The sequence below is a fragment of the Physcomitrium patens genome, chromosome 23 (genome assembly GCF_059467195.1).
Source record: "Physcomitrium patens ecotype Gransden chromosome 23, ASM5946719v1, whole genome shotgun sequence".
In the NCBI taxonomy this organism is placed as follows: domain Eukaryota; kingdom Viridiplantae; phylum Streptophyta; class Bryopsida; order Funariales; family Funariaceae; genus Physcomitrium; species Physcomitrium patens.
In genome coordinates, this window is record NC_143432.1 from 11,883,072 (window position 1) to 11,900,773 (window position 17,702).

The 17,702-nt window shown below is 38.3% G+C and overlaps 2 protein-coding genes across 7 annotated transcripts; both read right to left on the minus strand.

The window, feature by feature from the left end:
* Positions 1-7,046: 7,046 nt before the first annotated feature.
* LOC112276101 (DNA mismatch repair protein MSH1, mitochondrial) lies at positions 7,047-13,670 on the minus strand. 6 transcript variants are annotated; one of them, XR_016500421.1, is made up of 8 exons: positions 12,495-13,348; positions 10,645-12,271; positions 9,588-10,367; positions 8,975-9,150; positions 8,460-8,659; positions 7,954-8,208; positions 7,537-7,792; positions 7,047-7,104 (listed from the first exon to the last, which is right to left on the minus strand). XR_016500421.1 is itself a non-coding variant. In XM_024507118.3 (8 exons), exons 3-8 carry the CDS (start codon positions 12,176-12,178, stop codon positions 7,729-7,731), a joined length of 3,009 nt encoding a protein of 1,002 aa, XP_024362886.1. In that variant the 5' UTR covers positions 12,179-12,271; positions 12,495-12,535; positions 13,355-13,670; the 3' UTR covers positions 7,047-7,728. The 6 variants fall into 6 exon arrangements, 5 of the variants coding, with proteins under 5 accessions (XP_024362886.1, XP_090102928.1, XP_024362883.1 ...); XM_024507118.3 differs by adding an exon at positions 13,355-13,670 and having other exon boundaries at positions 7,047-7,792; positions 12,495-12,535; XM_090246802.1 differs by having other exon boundaries at positions 7,047-7,792; positions 12,495-12,535; positions 13,141-13,348.
* Positions 13,671-14,031: 361 nt separating this feature from the next.
* Positions 14,032-16,560, minus strand: LOC112276102 (very-long-chain aldehyde decarbonylase GL1-9). Its single transcript, XM_024507119.3, has 2 exons — positions 15,857-16,560; positions 14,032-15,062 (listed from the first exon to the last, which is right to left on the minus strand). The coding sequence occupies exons 1-2, from the start codon at positions 16,085-16,087 to the stop codon at positions 14,523-14,525; spliced, it is 771 nt and encodes a 256-aa protein (XP_024362887.1). The 5' UTR covers positions 16,088-16,560; the 3' UTR covers positions 14,032-14,522.
* Positions 16,561-17,702: the final 1,142 nt, after the last annotated feature.

Sequence of the window (17,702 nt, forward strand, 5' to 3'; positions counted from 1 at the left end):
TAATATAAGATCTTATATAATATAATATTTTCTTCTCTCTTTCATTCATTAGCCGTATTATATCACAACACCACAACCTTCAAAACACAAGAATAGAAGTAGAATGATCTATTCATTTTTAGATGATTTAGTTGTCTGTTATCTAAACAAAATCTTGATATATTCTAAGAATATAGATGAACATGAATTTTATATTCATCATGTATTTTAAAAATTAAGAGATGTGGGACTCTATGCTAAGATGAAAAAGTGTGTATTCCACACTAGTCAAGTCAACTTCTTAAAATACATCATTTCAAATGATGGACTTATGATAGATCTCAAGAAAGTTCAAACAATTATAGATTGGAAGATTTTAAAAATGGTAAGATATGTCTAATACTTTTTGGACTTTACCAACTATTATCAAATCTTCATTAAAGACTTCTCTTGAATTGTAGCTCAACTTATATGTTTGACTTGCAAAGACAAACTTGAGTGGAGTAAAGAAGGTGAAGCATGGTTTGAAACTTTGAAGTCAGCCTTTATTTTTGCACCAATCTTATATTGTGTCAACTTTTTTAAGGCATTTTTCATAGAAACAGATGCATCAGACTTTGCTTTAAGTTCTGTATTATCACAAATGGGAGCAATTGATAAACTTCACCTTGTAGCTTTTCATTCTAAAAAATTTTTAGTTACCAAGATTAACTATGAAATCAATGACAAATAGCTTCTTGCAATCATGGATTCATTTCAAGAATGGCTTCATTATCTAGAAGACACTTCTAATCTAGTCACCATATATATGGATCACAAGAATCTCGAGTACTTCATGTCAGCACGTGTTTTAAATCATCGCCAAGCCTATTAGAGCATGTTCTTATAAAGATTTGATTTCAAATTCACATATCAACCTGGAAAACAACAAGGTTTATTAGACGTCCTTTCTAGACATTCTTATCTTGTACCAAAAGAAGGAAATGTATCTTTTGTTTAGCAAAGAATAATTCTCTTGAAGCTAGAGCATTTTTATCTTTGAGTAATGAAATCAACGTTGACTGTTGATTTGATCATTCTGAAACAAATCCAATCAAGTATGTCTTCTGATCTTCTTGTTCACAATATCAAGAATCCTTTTTCTAAGTTCCAAGATAATTCTAAATTTGAGTTCAAAAACAATCTACTACATTTCAAAGGTCGATTATGTGTTCCAAAAAGAAAGGCACGATTACATATTCTTCAAGCACGTCATGACTTTCCAGCAGCAAGACATTTTAGATACAACAAGACTTTGAAGCTTATATCTTGAGATTTTTGGTGGCCACAAATGTGGAAGGGTGTGAAAGACTTTGTTCAATCATACAAAATTTGTTCAAGATCAAAAACTTGTCATCATCGACCTTATGGACTTCTTCAACCATTACCTATTTCAAAACAACCATGGTCTTTTATTTCTATGGATTTAACCATGGATCTTCGAATCTCAAGTTCTTATGACTCTATATTCGTGATAGTAGATCGTTTTACCAAGATGGTATATTTTGTACCACGTAAAAAATCTATCACTGGTAAAGAAGTAGCTAAACTCTTTCTCAACAACATCTATTACTATCATGGATTATCCAAAGATATTATATCAAATAAGAAAACTTAGTTTACATCAAGATTTTGGCACATTCTTTTCAAGATTCTAAAAATAGATATAAAACTATCTTTGATATTCCATCTTCAAACTGATAGATAAATGGAGTATGTTAATCAAGTTTTGGAGCAGTATTTAAGATGTACCATCAACTACCAATAAGATGATTGGACAACTCTTTTGCTATTGGCAGAATTTGCTTATAATAATATGGTATATTCTTCTATAAAATAAACACCTTTCTTTATCAATTATGGTTATCATCCACAACTTGATACTTTTGACTTTTCAAAAGCTGATAATCCTACGACAAAAGATTTGGCAAATCATTTATCAGAGCTACATGCAATAATGAAGGCATAGTTAAAAGAAGTTGAAGAACAACAAAAGATCAATGCAGATGTCTATCAAAAGGAACAATCGCCATTCCACATAGGTGACAAGATATGGTTATTTCATCGTAATATCAAGATCACTCGTTCTTGTGACAAGTTGGATTATAGTAGACTTTGACTATTTCCTATTTTTGTACAAATCAATCCAGTTGCATATTGTTTATACCTACCGTAGTTAATAGAAATTCATATAATATTCCACGTATCTCTTCTTGAATCATATAAGACAATGGACATATCAAGAAAAAGACAAGCTCTACCTCCTTCTATTGAAGTGGATAATAATAAAGAATTTAAATTTGAAGAAGTACTAGATTCAAGGCGATATAGAAATAAATTGAAATATCTTGTCCATTAGCACAAATATGATATTAGTGAATGCACATGGAATCTAGTAAAGAATCTTAAAAATGCAACAAAGGCGATGGAGGCTTTTCATTGACGACATCTATCAAAATTAAGATAAAAACCTTCCTCATAAAAGAAACAAGATCTAGGTAAGATAACATTCTACTTTCAATATTTGTTTATAGCTTCTTTGTAGTTGTGACACTAAAGAGATGGAGAACCAATAATTAGCTTATTCGACTGAAGAGCCTTCATTTATTGATCTGCCAGATGAGACATTGTGATTGTCACAACCTTTAAGATGATGCAATCGAGATGAAGATCCTTAAGAACGATATGTTTTTTCTCAAATAGAAGATAAGATATAACGCGTTTGGTATCACGACCTTGGAAGAGACTTTCGATGTTTGGTAATTTTATTAGAGGTAGGAACAACTCCTGACAATATTCTAAATATTTTATTTGAAAGAAGTTATAAAGGCATCAACAATGATTAGATAACAAGGTGGTCTTCCCGCCCTGATATAAGACACTATCAATGATTGAGAGGCCTTATCAACCATCTTCAAAGAGAATAAAGATATGAGTATGTCGCAAATATAATTTGTCACATTATAGATTTTTCTCAATATATGATGATCGCTCCTCATGGAACTTGTGTGTAGAAAAGGGGGTAATATCATGGACATATGCATCTAAGCCAGTAATTACCTGTATAAATAGGCAAAAGTAAATAGAAGTAGATAAAAGCAAGATAATTCTATAATATCTTCTATGGAAGCTTCCTAGAAGCTTTATAGACTCTACTTTGACTTTATAGGTGTCTTTAATTGAATTTTTAGATTAGAAACGTGGTCAACAAGTTGGCCATGTACCACATATGTTGTTAGCTTGAAGACCAAGCTAACTATATAGCCCATACATAGAAAAACTTGCCTTATAAGTCATGGCATGTGTCTTACAAAGTCAACACATATTGGAGGTCCTATAGAATATTGCCACATAGCCTATAGTTAGATAGTATATATAGAGACAAGAATAAAGCCCTCTTCACTCTTGTCAACTCCTTCCTTGTTTCTAATCTAGTTTCAAGAGTCTCAAGTTTTCTTGTCTTTTGGCAATAAGCCTTTCCAATTTCTTTTAATATATGTACTTTCTTATTTTTATTTTGTAACTCTTTCTTTGATACAGATTTCATTGGTTTATGCATCATATTTTAGTTCATGTCCTTGATAAGCTTTTATAAAGCTTTTCTAAAAAATATTATGAAATAAATCTACTTTTACTTACTTCTACTTAATTATATAAGTAAATATTATAATAAGTATGTATGACTATGACAACATAACAATTTGAAAGATTTATAGAAAGAAATAATAGAGCAAGATATTTTTAAAAAATATATTCTTTTAGCTTTGAAATAAGAATCAATAAATTATTCAAATCAAATTATCAAATTTATATATCAAATAATTAAATATCCAAATTATATAATCAATATCTTTAAAAATCTTAAGTTTATTATAATTAATAAATATATATTTAAAATTTTTAATATAAGATTTTATATTTGAATTGTTAAAAATTTAATAATAAGCTATAATCAATGATTTTTAAATAAAATAGATTATTTAATATGTTAATTTAAATTTAATTAAAAATTAAATTTATTAATATAATAAAAAAATATAATAATAATAATAATTTATTTAATCTAAAATAATTTATTAAGATATAAAAAATTGAATAAACTATTAAAATTCTACGTTTTAAGTTGATTTTAATAAAATAGATTCTAAGGTTTTGATAGTATGATAATTATTTAATGGCCTATGGAACTTGGTAAAGTTGCATAAATAGAAAAAAAATGAGATAGTAATGAGTTTGTCAATCCTTAAATCTAATGTTAGTATCATAAAATAGAAGCATGTGCAATTATATCTAAAAATAAGGATAGTGACTAATTTTCTTTTTAAGTTTTTGGTTTGAGGCCAACAAAGAAATTCTTAATTGTGCTTCTTCTTCTAATATGTTAGTGCTGTAGGTTTAGAGATAGCACAATAAAGACACTAAATTATTACAAATTTTTTAATTTTTTGTAAAGAAAAAACTAGTGTGTTCAAAATTATTGCAATTTAATTAGAAGTAGGGTTTAAAAAATGGATATAATACAAAGTAACTTACTTGTGAGATTTAATAAATTTTAATTTAATTTAATTTTTAAAAAAACATGGATTTATAATTTAGTTTATCAGAAAAAAAATTATTAATTTCATTTTGTTACATGATGTTTAAAAAATGTGTAATAAATGTGAAATTAGCAAACCTTTTGCATTGTAATGAATGTGTTCTAAGTGTTTCAGTAAAGAACCAAGAAGTAAATTTACTTATTAACCGTCTACAAAAAAAACTCAACTAAAACTTGCCCTGTATTTGGAGGATAGATTGACAATTTTACAAAAATAGAATTACATATTTAAAATCTATCATAACCATCTGACAAAGCTCCTTATGTAGATATACTTGACTAGCTTTGTTGCAATTCTCATAGAGAATTATAACATTGCTACAGATATCTTTTACCCCAGTAAAGGAGGGCTCTGGCTCCATCCTCAACATTCCATAGTTAAAACCAGATGAGGAGCAACTCAATCTCGAAGGGCAGAGACTCAAAAACAGGACCCTACAAAGTGTGAAGAATAACATTATAGGAGGAGAGGGCTACTATCCTCTTTTCTATCACACTAAAAAAAACCACGCCTTTGAGTGAGACACAAGAAAAGAAAAGAAAAGAAAAGAAATCTCAGTCATAGATCAGATACCATGTGTTTTAAACTAAAATAAAACGCGAGATATGACGAGGCATAGTTGTGTGTTGAGTGAACACAGTACACAGCAGAAAGTTTTTTCACTCCAGAAGGAATGTCCGTCGCCAGCCAGTTTGTCTTTTCAGTGTACTGTCGCAGCTAATCAATCTACTTGATCTGACGACAAAGCATCCGCAACAAGCAGTTCGCTCTCTGCTTGTCAACCCCTGTCCATCCCCCGACTGGCTGGCGCTTTTAGAAAAAGTATTACTGCAACTCCGTGGGCATGGTTCTCTTCCTCGCGGCCAAAAGTGCGCGCTGCAAGTCTGGAGCAATGTGAGCAGATCTATGACCCGCGCAGTCTTACATCTACAAGGACGGCAAAATCCCGTATGGCCTTCAGCAACTGTTGCAGAAATTCTACCAGCGTCGTCGTTGTCAACACCAACCTGCGATCGTGCGTTGTAGGGTCCCTGGCTTGGCTTGCAACCGATGAAAGCCCATGAAATGGGCTTATGAAAATGGTTCTTCTCTCTGCAAAGCTGCAGCAGCCCCTTCACGCAAGTCTGGCCAGGGCCTCCACCACCAACGTACCCATCCGAACCGTGTGAACGGATCTGGCGGGAACTGCCACGTGTTAGCGTCTCTGTGCTTTTTGCTACGTCATCCTCCACGTATGCGTCCACGTTGCGCTTGACACACTGTTCAATGTGAGACGCGTGACTTTGAACGGGGTGAAGTCATGGAGGTCCATTTGGTGTGGGCGTAAATTAGTATGGGTGAGAATTTAGCTTGGATGGAGTGTAGAAGAGGGAAGCGAGGAAATCAATGTGATGTAGGTTGTTTAACTTGGATTTGCACAATTGACTCATTCAAATTCTCAAAAACAGGCATTGTGTACATTTCAATCATTTACATATACCATTTGATTTGTAGATGATGTGGTGAAAAAATGACACCATTTTGAATGAATTTTTTTATTAGATTTTGATGTGAATTGATATATATACATATATATATATATATATATATATAAATTTTTTTAAAAAATAATTGACATATCACCTATTGACATTATATTTTAAAAGTAAATTCTAAAGTAATTCATTGGGAATTGATGTTATTCAAAAGCATGATTTACACTTTTTCATCATTATCAAAAAAGAAAAAACTAGAAAATTGATTGTAAAACACTTGTAACCTTCATTTTGTCATACGAAGATTTTATTTTTATACTAATCTTTAAAATTTTCAATTTTAACATCGAAAATTATTCTTTTTTGGTAAGATCATAGTGAATGCGTGAAGTATACAATTTTTAAATTTTTTGAGACATCATTGAAGTCATTAAGTTTTGTCAAGTTGTTACACATTTCAGAACCTCCACAATTTCTCTACCTGGTTCAATCTACCAGATGCTAAACATTTTAATCCAACCCCCAATTAAAAGAAAAATCTAAAAAGAATATATACAGTCTTCTGCCAAACTTCACCATTCTAATGACATCTAAAGCCTGATAAATCATGCCATACGCTAATCCTAGACATCTCACATTTGATAATAAACTGTTGGATTAAATGTTCAATGTCGAATGTGGAAGCCGAAAGACAAATAGGCTCCCTGTTAAGATAAATGATAATCTCACCTCAGCTAAATGAGTACGATCTGAGACTTACCTACATTATTCGAAGACATAGACTCCTTGATGCTATCTCTGGTACAATAATCCAAAACGAAATGCATCTGGACGATTGCAGGGAGAACACCCAACTGAAAAACCCGACTGAGTGCTTTATCCATACAAGATGTCAGATGCAAAAAAGAGATCCTGAAACCAAACATGGGTCCTCTGCTAGTACATGTGCAAGACGTTGAAGAATCTGAAAGTCCTGGAGATGTACAATTAGGCTTCTGGCTTCCGCTGCAAAACTGACAAAGAGACCATCTCAAAATTTGCTGACGTAACGAACGAGAGTGCGCCACTGGTGATGAAGCATACCAGAGTCACTCAACAGCGAACTTCACACGCAAACTACGATAGAATGGTTCTCAAAAAATTGCATCTTCTACAGCAAAATCTATCCTTCATGCAAAATTCACTGCCAAAATGCCATCTGAATCTAGCCATCTGAATCTAGCCATCTGAATTCGTGCACAGGGAGAGGCTAGACATGCCATCCTGCTTGACAATTTCTCTTCATTTCTTTCACGGGGTTGTATGACGAACGGGATCCAATGTGCAGCTTCAACGCACCAGCCACAGCCGACTGATGCACGAAAGGCCAAAAGGCTACAAGATGGAGGAATTCTTTGAGTTGAAGTTGATTCATTTATTCGAGTGGATGTAGCAGATCAGCTCACCTTCCACGCCCATATTTCAAACAGCAACACTTTTAAGGTGAAAACTGAGCCTTCCAAGATCCCCTTGTGCCGCCTACAATGCTCCCCAAATAGTAAAAGTCGCAAGTAATGAACAGCTTGTAGGTCCACACGCGGTACGCAGAAGTCTTTCTTGCTCTGACGTTGGCAATATGTAGCTCATCTTCAGATGTTTTAGGACTTGGCGAATTTGATCACAAATCTTGCGATCATAAGAAAGAGTTTCTCGGCAGTCATCCTGAGGATTAGCATCAAGTCGAGATGAATTTTAGAATAAATGTAAGCAATAAGAGACAGTTATTTTTTGATGATAAACACAACAATGCGTGAGGAAACCATGCAGAGCTCTGTCATAGCTTCAGTTAATCTTCAGAGTCCTAAGGTAAAAATTGTTCTTACCTATCGTCATCACTGCTCTTCGGTGTTTTCTCTCCAGCATGCTCATTGTAATGATCAGGAGCATTTACACCGTTTGGGTATAAGAGCTTAGTGACACAAAGTTCTTCTGCTCTGTCTACTACACCTGTAGGAACCCCTTCCTTCCGAGCCACTTCAAAGGCTAGACTCTCCCTACAGGCACCATCGACCAATTTCCATGTTGGGTAATAACGACCACCCACCTCATTTGTGCCCATGGCCTTCTGTACAACGTTACTGCAAGTAAATACCAACAAGAAAAAAGTATTAGTACAACCATTATCTAAGTCGGCAAGCTCCTGTACAAACCAACGTTTCAGTTATTCTTGCTATCTATGATACACAAACGACGAACAGCATCTACACCAAAATAATTGATAAAATTTGTGGCAATCATTACCAGTAAATGAGTCCCAAAACTGTTAGCGTTACTAGGCAAGCTGACCGAGAAAATTAGACTTTCAATACGTGAAAAAGGGTTTGCCTACCTCGTTCGGAGTTCCATGTCCAAAAGATCATGTAAATGCGTTGAGAGAACACCGATGCAACCAATGCGATCCAGTGTTTCAATGACACTAGCAGCAATAAAAGAGCCTTTTCCTACATCAGTACCCCGACAAAGCTCATCGACCAGGACAAGACTTTTGTTTGTTGCTTCTTCCAGAATGGTTCGAAGCTCTGCCATTTCCTGTCAACAACCACCCTCAGAACGTCACTTGGTACCGATACACAAGCTGCTGCACTCAGAACCACCTAGCGAAGTGGATCGAAGGACTTTCACAGAGACATCTAAAGACATCTGTTTGAAAAACACGACAGGAAATGGTTAAAATAAATTGAACGAAGTGCAATCAAAGAGTACAAAAAACATCCCAGAATTGCAGGAAAGATCCTTACAAATCTCTTTGAAATGTATTTCTTTGACAAACTGGAATGGTCTAGTCCTAGGTTATCGAATACAGAGCTTCTGAAGGTGGAAAATTTCGCAACATCATGCACATACCATTTGAAATGCACTCTTGCCATCAGCAGGACTATCTGTGGACATCATCCGCAAAATGATAGCATCCAAACGAGGCACTGAGGCCTCACGAGCAGGCACCATAAGACCACAGGTTGCAAGAAGAGCACCCGCACAAATTGACCTCAACATGCTGGACTTTCCACCTCCATTGGGTCCTAATGGCAAAACAAGAAGTTAAGTACGCAGATCCTTCTCACCTCTGCATCAGCTACTACATGCCGCAGGCCTCCATACTAATTTTCCTTTACCATTAAACTAAAGCAGAAAACTATCAGCCTCAATGGCAGCAACATCTACAGAAAAATGACAAATTCAGAATAACATTCAAACAAGCACAAGACACCGTTTGTTCCTGAAATGACATCCTCTCAACAATCTAAAAAATGATTAACCAGTTCGCCAATGAGAAACGAGCGTACGTTGCTGACACATTGACAACCTACAAGAAACTCACTTAAAAACTCCCTACAGATAAAAAGAAGCATATGATTATGTGAGAAAACTTCAGTAATATGGATGAGGTATGATTCAATCTACTGAAACGATGAAAAGTAGTATCAGAGAAAAATCCTCGATAAGCGAGCAACTGTACCTGTAAGAAGGAACATGGACTTCATGTCAACCAAATTTGGCTGCACTTTCTCATGTGCCAGATCATTCCAATACGGCACTAGATCGGCAAGCACCATCTGCCTTTCTGTTGAGGAGAGTGTTGGCACAGCCCAGTTACGACGCGACCCTTCCGTTACATGAAGGTTTAATGTTTTTGCAATAATGGACAGGGTCGAGACAAATATCAGCACCTCAATCTTAGGTTGTAAGTCTTCTGATATGGCTCTAAGTAACTCTAGGATTCTCACATTAGCCTTGTCAACTGCTGCACGATACTTTCCTAAAGAGCTTTCAACCTTACTTGTTGTCCACCACTCCTCACCCACCTTCTTCCCCTTGGCATCAACGGCTGGAACTAGGCAATTCAGAGCTACAACCAGAGAAGAATCAGCCCCTGCTAATGACTTGATGTTTTTTCCTTGAAGCCACACGGCTTGATCCTCATAGCTGTAGCATATTTCAACTTTCAAGCCCTTAACATTGTCCTCTTCCATGCGCGACACAATTGGACAGAAATCGTCGTTAATTGCATTGATGAGCTCATTGGCTGCATCATCGACTTCTCTATAGACCTCTTCAGCATGCTCTCGCTTCACACGGCCTCTCCAACCGTCCTCCAAGTCCCTGAAAAAGTCGTCAGGAATCCCTGCACCCTGGCTCCTCGTTTGATCCTGGTCACCCTCAGATGCTAGCATTTGCCCCAATTTGCCCGAAAGCATCTTGCAATCAGAAATCAACTGTTTTCTTCCAATACGAAGGCCTGCCATGACGACTCTCAAGAGAAGTTAATGACAATCTAGCAATCAGTGATGACATATCATTCTCAGTTCTACTCAGAAATGCTCTTCGAATTCTCTGAGAACTTATGGGATATTTTTCCAGAACAAAACACCCTGTTCGAATCAACTAACATCATAGCTGAATGAACACTAGAATGTAACCTCTTACATAAGTACAACGACGACGTGTAAATATCTGAGAGCATTATCCGAAGGTATTATACAGGCATCATCCAAAGGTTTGAGGGTATGGATAACCTGTAGCCAACCAAGCCGGTTCAAGCAGCTGGTCCAGAACACCAGATAGTAGAGAGTTACTGCTCATGTAAAGGACATCTTCCGCCAATCGCCGAATTCTCGACAACTCAACGTGATTCGCTTCCTTGGCCTCTACCAACCTTTTCAGCTTAGCCGCTGACACACACGTGAAATCTGGGACAGAGCTCGTGATCCCGCTAAGAGCCGCGCAGGCCCCTTGCATACACTCCGCCACTCGGTAAGGAGGGGGATGCAACAATAGATTCCGAAGATACGAAACACACAAATGATTGGCCTCTTTCGGAAGAACCGCGTCCAGCAAGCTGGGGACTCCTGTGGTGGGTATAATTCCTATTTGAGAGGCAGTGCCGACGTAGAGGGGTCGTGGCCTCTCTCCTGGTGGAACTAATATTTCTCGAAATTCTGCCAATCCATCTAGACCATAGATATCTCTTACTCTAGCGAGCAGGTCGTCAATGGGATCGTTTTCATACCATTCATAGTGCAGCCTTTGGCATTCATTCCATAGTAAACCACGTTTTCCCCAACTTCCATTGTCTGATGACTGAACATGTAAGGAGCTATGTGTAAAGAGCTTGTGACATCTGTGAGCACGTAGCAAGGCTAAGGTTGCCTCCTCAGTAAGTCCATCTTCTACTGCAAAGGTGCGCATGATTTCGGAGGCAAAGATTAAACAGTAACCTCTCTCTGAGTGGGAAATTCCAATAACTGATACAGCATCTGGAAACTCTAAGTCTATGTTCTGGGCAGCTAAACCGTAAATAAACGGGCTACCAGGATGAGCGTGCCCTGCAATGAAGCGCTCTTTACGACGACCACGCCCGGTCACTGCTCCTTGCACCTCCTCAACAACACAGACGGAAAATCCCTCTTCAGTCAGTTCATCGATGGCTTGCCGAAGATTGACAACTGGGCAACCAGCCTTAGGAACCGAGTCTTTCCGCCCCACAGGGGCTACCCCGACATACTCAACCAGCAAGCAGGCATCCACCCCAACAGCTTCATAGATATCTGCTGTTCTGCATAGAAAAATCTCTCGAGGAAATGAAGCCTTCATTTCTAGGAGCTCTGCGCTTTTCGTGCCCTTCTTGAGACTCCCACCACGAAGTGACTCGTCCAATCCAAGTGGGTTTGTGAACTTGAGCCGTTTCATCATCTCTTTAGTCAACGGTTTCCGGCACTTTTGCAATTTCTGGCTCCACCAATCGATGTGACTTTGACCTATATCCCTTGACATCTCAGGCGTAACAGTTTCCTCGTAGACTTGAGCATCAGGCGCCACTAGAGTTTCCAGCTTCGAATAACACTTGTGCCGATGCGATTTATTCCGTACTATGGGCTTGGAGAGACTGGCAGCGTGAAGATGTCGGGCCTGCCTCTTCAACTGGTTTGCTGTTAATGCACTTTCAAATAACGACAACCTTGACAGATTGCTTGAGTGACCTGCTTTCGAGGCAATTCGCCCCAAAGTTCTGGACAAGACCATAGAGTGCACCCTATGGATGGCTGCCATAGCTGACCTACACTCTCGAATCTTCTTAAATTGCAAAGAATGCACTGCTAGAACGTAAGACTTCCGCTCCACATGCGTCACGATCCAGTATTCCTATAAGTGATGCAAAACAGCAGCAATCCTTAGATTTCGGTATTGAAAATAGTTGGGGAACATGTGACTGTCGAGACGAGCTGATATTTACATCTCAGTCCAACTAAGTACTTCCTCAAAAGATATCCACTCGTGGCAAAAAATCGCAGAGAGGTCCAGATGAGAGAAAATTATAGCGCCTAACCCTACGAGTACAAGTTGGGCTAGAGAGATGGCAACAAACCAATACTTCGAACCGCTTGGCATGGAACTCGAGGCTGGCCCCTGCAGTATTCTCAAGCACGAGTTCGAATTTCAAAGTACTACAGACATGGAGTCTAAATCAAGCAGAATGACAGAGAGAAAGAAAAAAAGATAGTAAATAGAATAAAACAACTACACAAACTTAAGCAGTCGTCTACATCAAGTACGTAAATCAAACAGCGACAGTAGGAATATGTGATAAATATCTAAATTTAAAACATCAAAACTAACCGCAAGCCACAGCAGCAGAGAATGCTGATATTGCAAAACGGGCGATCAAGCGTGCACATCGCAAAAAATTCAAGAACTTCGCAAGAAATCTAGATGACCCTTGCTGTTAAGAGTAGGTTGAAACAAAGAAGAAACGAAGTGCGTCCCTGAAACCGGTTCGACTCCCTTCTGAGTCTAGTTTTCTTGCTCCCTGACAGAGGAACCATCTACAAGAATAATGTCTCCTCTACGCGGCAAAGCATGTAAGTAATTGAGGCAAGAACTTGTACCTCACTACGCTTCATAATTCTAATCAACCCTAAAATCACGTTAGAGAGACGCTACTTCGGTTACAACTCCACAAATTCCTCAAGAAAAGACGAAAAAAACTGAAAACAACCGAAAGAAACACAAACCTCGCAATAACTAGATAATGACGAGCGGCAAGGAATCTGAAGCAAACAGAATCGCTTACGAACAGCTAAACCGGCAACAATCCACCTGCGTCGACTTTCGATCACTCTTCATATTGAACGCTTAACAGAACCCAAAAACGAAACATTGAAATTCAAAAGGAGGCGAATTCGCGCGTCGTGTAATGGAGAGTAATGTCTCGAATGGGGTGCTCACACTACAAGAAGCACAATACGCAGAACCGTCATCGCTTCATCTTCTGGAGCACTCCTCCCTCATTTATGGCAGTTAGTCAAAACCGAAACTAAACGAGTTCATGGCGATGACGAGTATCTCTCCAGCATCGTGAGGTTTTAGTATCACAATGCAATGTAACGCTGCAATCTTGCATTTGGAGAATACTGACTTGGAGCGGCGCCAATGGTTCTGAGGCTGTAGGGTTTAAGAATGCACCTGTGGGGTATCACGGATAAGGATATCAATGAATGGGAGGACCAAAAGTGTAACTTATGCTTCATTGTTTTACCGATAGTGAGGTAATTAGCACGAGCACTCGGCGGGTAGTGATTTTCGCCAGTGAACTCTCATCGGTTCCGTGAGCTGTGAGGTGAACCCATCTTTGCAATTAAGTTACGAGAATCGTGTTACGGGGTTCAACAAAAGGCGATCAAGCGATATAGCTTCTAATCCAAACTGCATAAGCAAGGATATTGAGAGGATATTTATTTCTTTATTCAATAAAAGAGGTGTGGAGTAACTCTGTTGTACTGAAGAAACAGTTTCAAGGCCGTAGTTTTTCAAGCTGCTACGATTACATTCAACTTCCCGGGACAAAATGCTTGGAAGCAAGGAACAGCAACAACAATAACCCTAAGAAACACACTTCCTGAAAGTCCACGAATACAGTCGTCATCTCAAATGACTGCATGTTCCATAGTGACTACTAATACATCAAATCTGTCAACACATCTCGTAACAGACCAAATCAGAAGTACAACACACGCAACCCCAATAAAGAATTAATGATGTCTACGCTCTAAATAAGTCAAGCTTCTCTACAAGTACCAACCACGCAACCAAGTCTACAACGCAGTGAACGTGAAGTACAAACCCTAAATATAAGTGGCAGGAAAAGGCCCTGGGCTGCAGACACGCCACCTGTTTGCCAATGATCTACAGGTAGCGTATATCATCTTTACCTCAAGGCACAACCTGCATGCGGGATTATTCAACCAGCAATAATTTAACGTTTAAAATTAAATTAAACTAAATGTAAAAACCAGGTCCAGCCCTCCTCTCTACCAAACTAATGAAACATACAAGCGAGCAATCAAGCCACAAGCAATCGAATACGCGAGACAAAGACCCCCATGGCGTGAGGTGGTCACTCGATCTTCTTCACAGGCATGGCTTGGAGACCACCCTCCACTCGCTTCTGCACCTCGAAAGGCATGTGCGTCCCGCATAATTTATCCCACGTGCTGAAGAATGGCTGTGAAAAGTTATATTTGGTGCCGTGCAACTGATGGTGAATGTCATGGTAAGCCGAGTTGTTGTTGAAAATCCGCTGAAGAGGGTTGTAGGGCAGCCACAAGCCACAGTGGTCGTCGATGGTCTTGATGGTGGCGAAAGAGAAGAAGAAGATGGACGTTCGAGGAGTCATTCCCGTCACCAGAAAGGAGATAGCACCGCCAACAGTGTCCAGCAGCAGGCCTTCCAAGGGATGATTGTACAGCGCTCCGAAGGCGAATGGCACCACCAACCGGTGGTGTTGGGAGTGCACGTGCTTGTACATAAACTTGTTAATGTGCATCCACCGGTGGCAGAAGTACTGCCAGGTATCCATTATGAACATGGCCACCACAAACTGGAGCGCCGCAATCCATAACGGTGGCTGCTGTACTACCCCCTCTTGACCGGTTACCTGCTCGAAAGAAGCACAAGTTCATTTATCAAACCGAATTCGTATCCTGAAAGAAAATTGTGTATAAACGCTTGCAATGCAATTATCAAAAAACCCAACCAAATCTACCCCTGATCATAGTCCTTCCAAAGATACCTTAACCGCTTGAGCATCAGATTCGGCACGAGTATGTGAAAAATTGACACACTAATCGGTCAACAGTAATTAGGCGATAAGCCGCCACTTGTTTATTTCTAGAGCTCACGTCTTGGGAGGTTTTCGGAATAAGTAGAGCAACCATGTTTAACCTAGAGCCCGCACCGAATTCAAATTAGAAGCAGATGCTTTTCATATATAAATTGACACCCAAGAACAATGTATCCCTACTATACCAATGTTCGCTGCTCATGAGAGAATCTCGAAAGAAGATGATGGTGTGCCGATCATGTGCTCAAACGGCAACGGATGGGGATTAGCTCTTTAGGGTCGCTACCTCACCGCTAGAGGTAACAAACCAGAGGCATACTCATGGTGAAATTAGCGGAGGAATAATCGCGAGTATAGCTTCAGACATAAAATGTCGCACGTATTCATCTAGGATTTGCCGAGCTATGACCCTATTCACCAAGTTCCACCCGACCCTGCTCCAAGACTGAAGGTCCCGAGGGTGAACAAATTTCTACAACTAGATTTAAATATTCTTAAACGGGGATTTATTTAGATAGTGAAAACGAAGTCTCTGTGGAAATTAGCAACATACTATCCAAGGGAAAAATAGAAGACAAAGCTTCGAGAGAATTAGGTTAGCAACATACTGTAAACAGAAGCAGAGCGACAGCGACTTGGACCACTTGCTGCAACAGCACACCTTTAACCACTTGCGGCACAGTCACCAAGTTCTTCTCCTCTTCCTCGACCGAATGCAAACGATACTTCTCATACGGTGGAATCACGTAGTGATACATCCCTGAGTAAATCCAGTACACCACAATGGGCGCGAAAGTGCCCAGCACCTCATCGCTGACATAATCCTCCCAGAACACCATCTTCACGAAAACCCAGCTGCTCTAACACCATACAACCCCCTTTCACAAATCCTCTTCCGCCCACCCAACCCCACAACCACAGATCTCTCACCTCACGCAACAAAACAGCCAACCCTCGCGGAACCCAACTCGTAACCTCTTCCTCTTCTTCCTCGTGACTTCTTTTGTCGAAGCCCTCGTGCTCAGTGTACCCTAAACCTTCGAATCCTGCCGAATCGTCGGCTTCTAAACCTGGTCTCCGAAGTTTTGCAAAATCATATCCTGCTGATGCAGCAGCTTCTAAACCCAAATTAACAACGGAGAAGGCGGCGTGGAATGTTTCCGGCCAGCGGATTGTCTGGATCTCGGCGAAGACACGGAGTGAATCGAACTCGTGTTGCACTGACGTCCACTTACAAGTACTCGAGATTTAAGATACTCTCACTCAAATTCCTGACGTGAAGCTGCGAAGTGCCCAAGCAGCTTTGGTTTCACGCGGCGCTCACCCCACTCATATGCGTACTGGTACGAGTACTCGTATTGATACGGATACGAAACCACGTAGGCAGTTCAATGGGCGTTGGCCTGGCGCCTATGGGAGCCGTGAGGTGGCAGATCATATTTGGGTGCAACCCTTAGGTGCTGCTGATGTACTTTGGACGACGTTGCAATAACGATGGGTCACGGATCATATTGTGACAATGTACTCCAAAATGTGTTTATGTTTATGTAAAAAATTAAAAATAAATAAAACTAAAAAAAATCGAGAAATATTAAACAGGATAAATTTAATGAAAAATAAATAATTAAGAAAAATAAATAATAATAATTATTATTATTATTAGATGTATACAAAAGTTTTTATGTGTCTACTGCAAAGTCATTAGGTTGTTGTCTCTAAATTACCTTTATTTTTGGATAATAGCTTTATTTGTTGATTTAGTTTTAATGGAACTATCTTATATTAATTTAGTTTTTAGAAAATGTAACAGCCTTTCTTGCCTACAAGATGTGATTAAAGTCTTTAATTGTACCTTTAAAGTATGTTTTATACATAATTGTGTTCTTTTTAAATGACTCTTTCAAAAATAAATAAAGTCTTTTAAACATAATGCTTTTCATTTTGATGTAGAATGTATGATTAAATATACATTAATTATCAAAATAAACTTTGATAAAATATGCTAATAGATTTTTAAAATAAATTTTATTCTAATTATTTTAAATATTTATAAAAAATAATATTTAAAACTTTTTAAATATATATATATATATATATATATATACATCTTGGACATATATATTTACGCCAATAGTTACTTATATGATTAGGTAGAAGAAGGTAAATATAGTTTAATTTCATAAAGTCTTCTAGAAAAGCTTTTTAGAAGCTATATAGACACAGTTTTGACTTTAGATGTATTTATAGGTTAGAAACTTGATCAACAAGTTAACCACATGTTGGTAGCTTGTGGAACAAGTTAACTTCAAATAATAGCTTGTGTAGTAGCTTTCTTCAGCTCAATAGGGACCATGTGGCTAAAATCTCATGTAACTCCTAGTAAAGGTCCTATTCTCTCTTCAAATCCCTCACCTTGTTTTAAAATAGGAATTTATTTAGGACCAAAAAATTACA

Coding starts and splice junctions, on each gene's coding strand:
- LOC112276101 (XM_024507115.3), bottom strand. CDS start 12,178: ATGGCAGCCATCCATAGGGTGCACTCTATGGTCTTGTCCAGAACTTTG. Junction 9,151..9,587: donor GTCCATGTTCCTTCTTACAG/GTACAGTTGCTC, acceptor TTTTGCCATTAG/GACCCAATGGAGGTGGAAAG. Junction 8,209..8,459: donor GACATGGAACTCCGAACGAG/GTAGGCAAACCC, acceptor ATTTACTTGCAG/TAACGTTGTACAGAAGGCCA.
- LOC112276102 (XM_024507119.3), bottom strand. CDS start 16,087: ATGGTGTTCTGGGAGGATTATGTCAGCGATGAGGTGCTGGGCACTTTC. Junction 15,063..15,856: donor TCGCTCTGCTTCTGTTTACA/GTATGTTGCTAA, acceptor TCTTTCGAGCAG/GTAACCGGTCAAGAGGGGGT.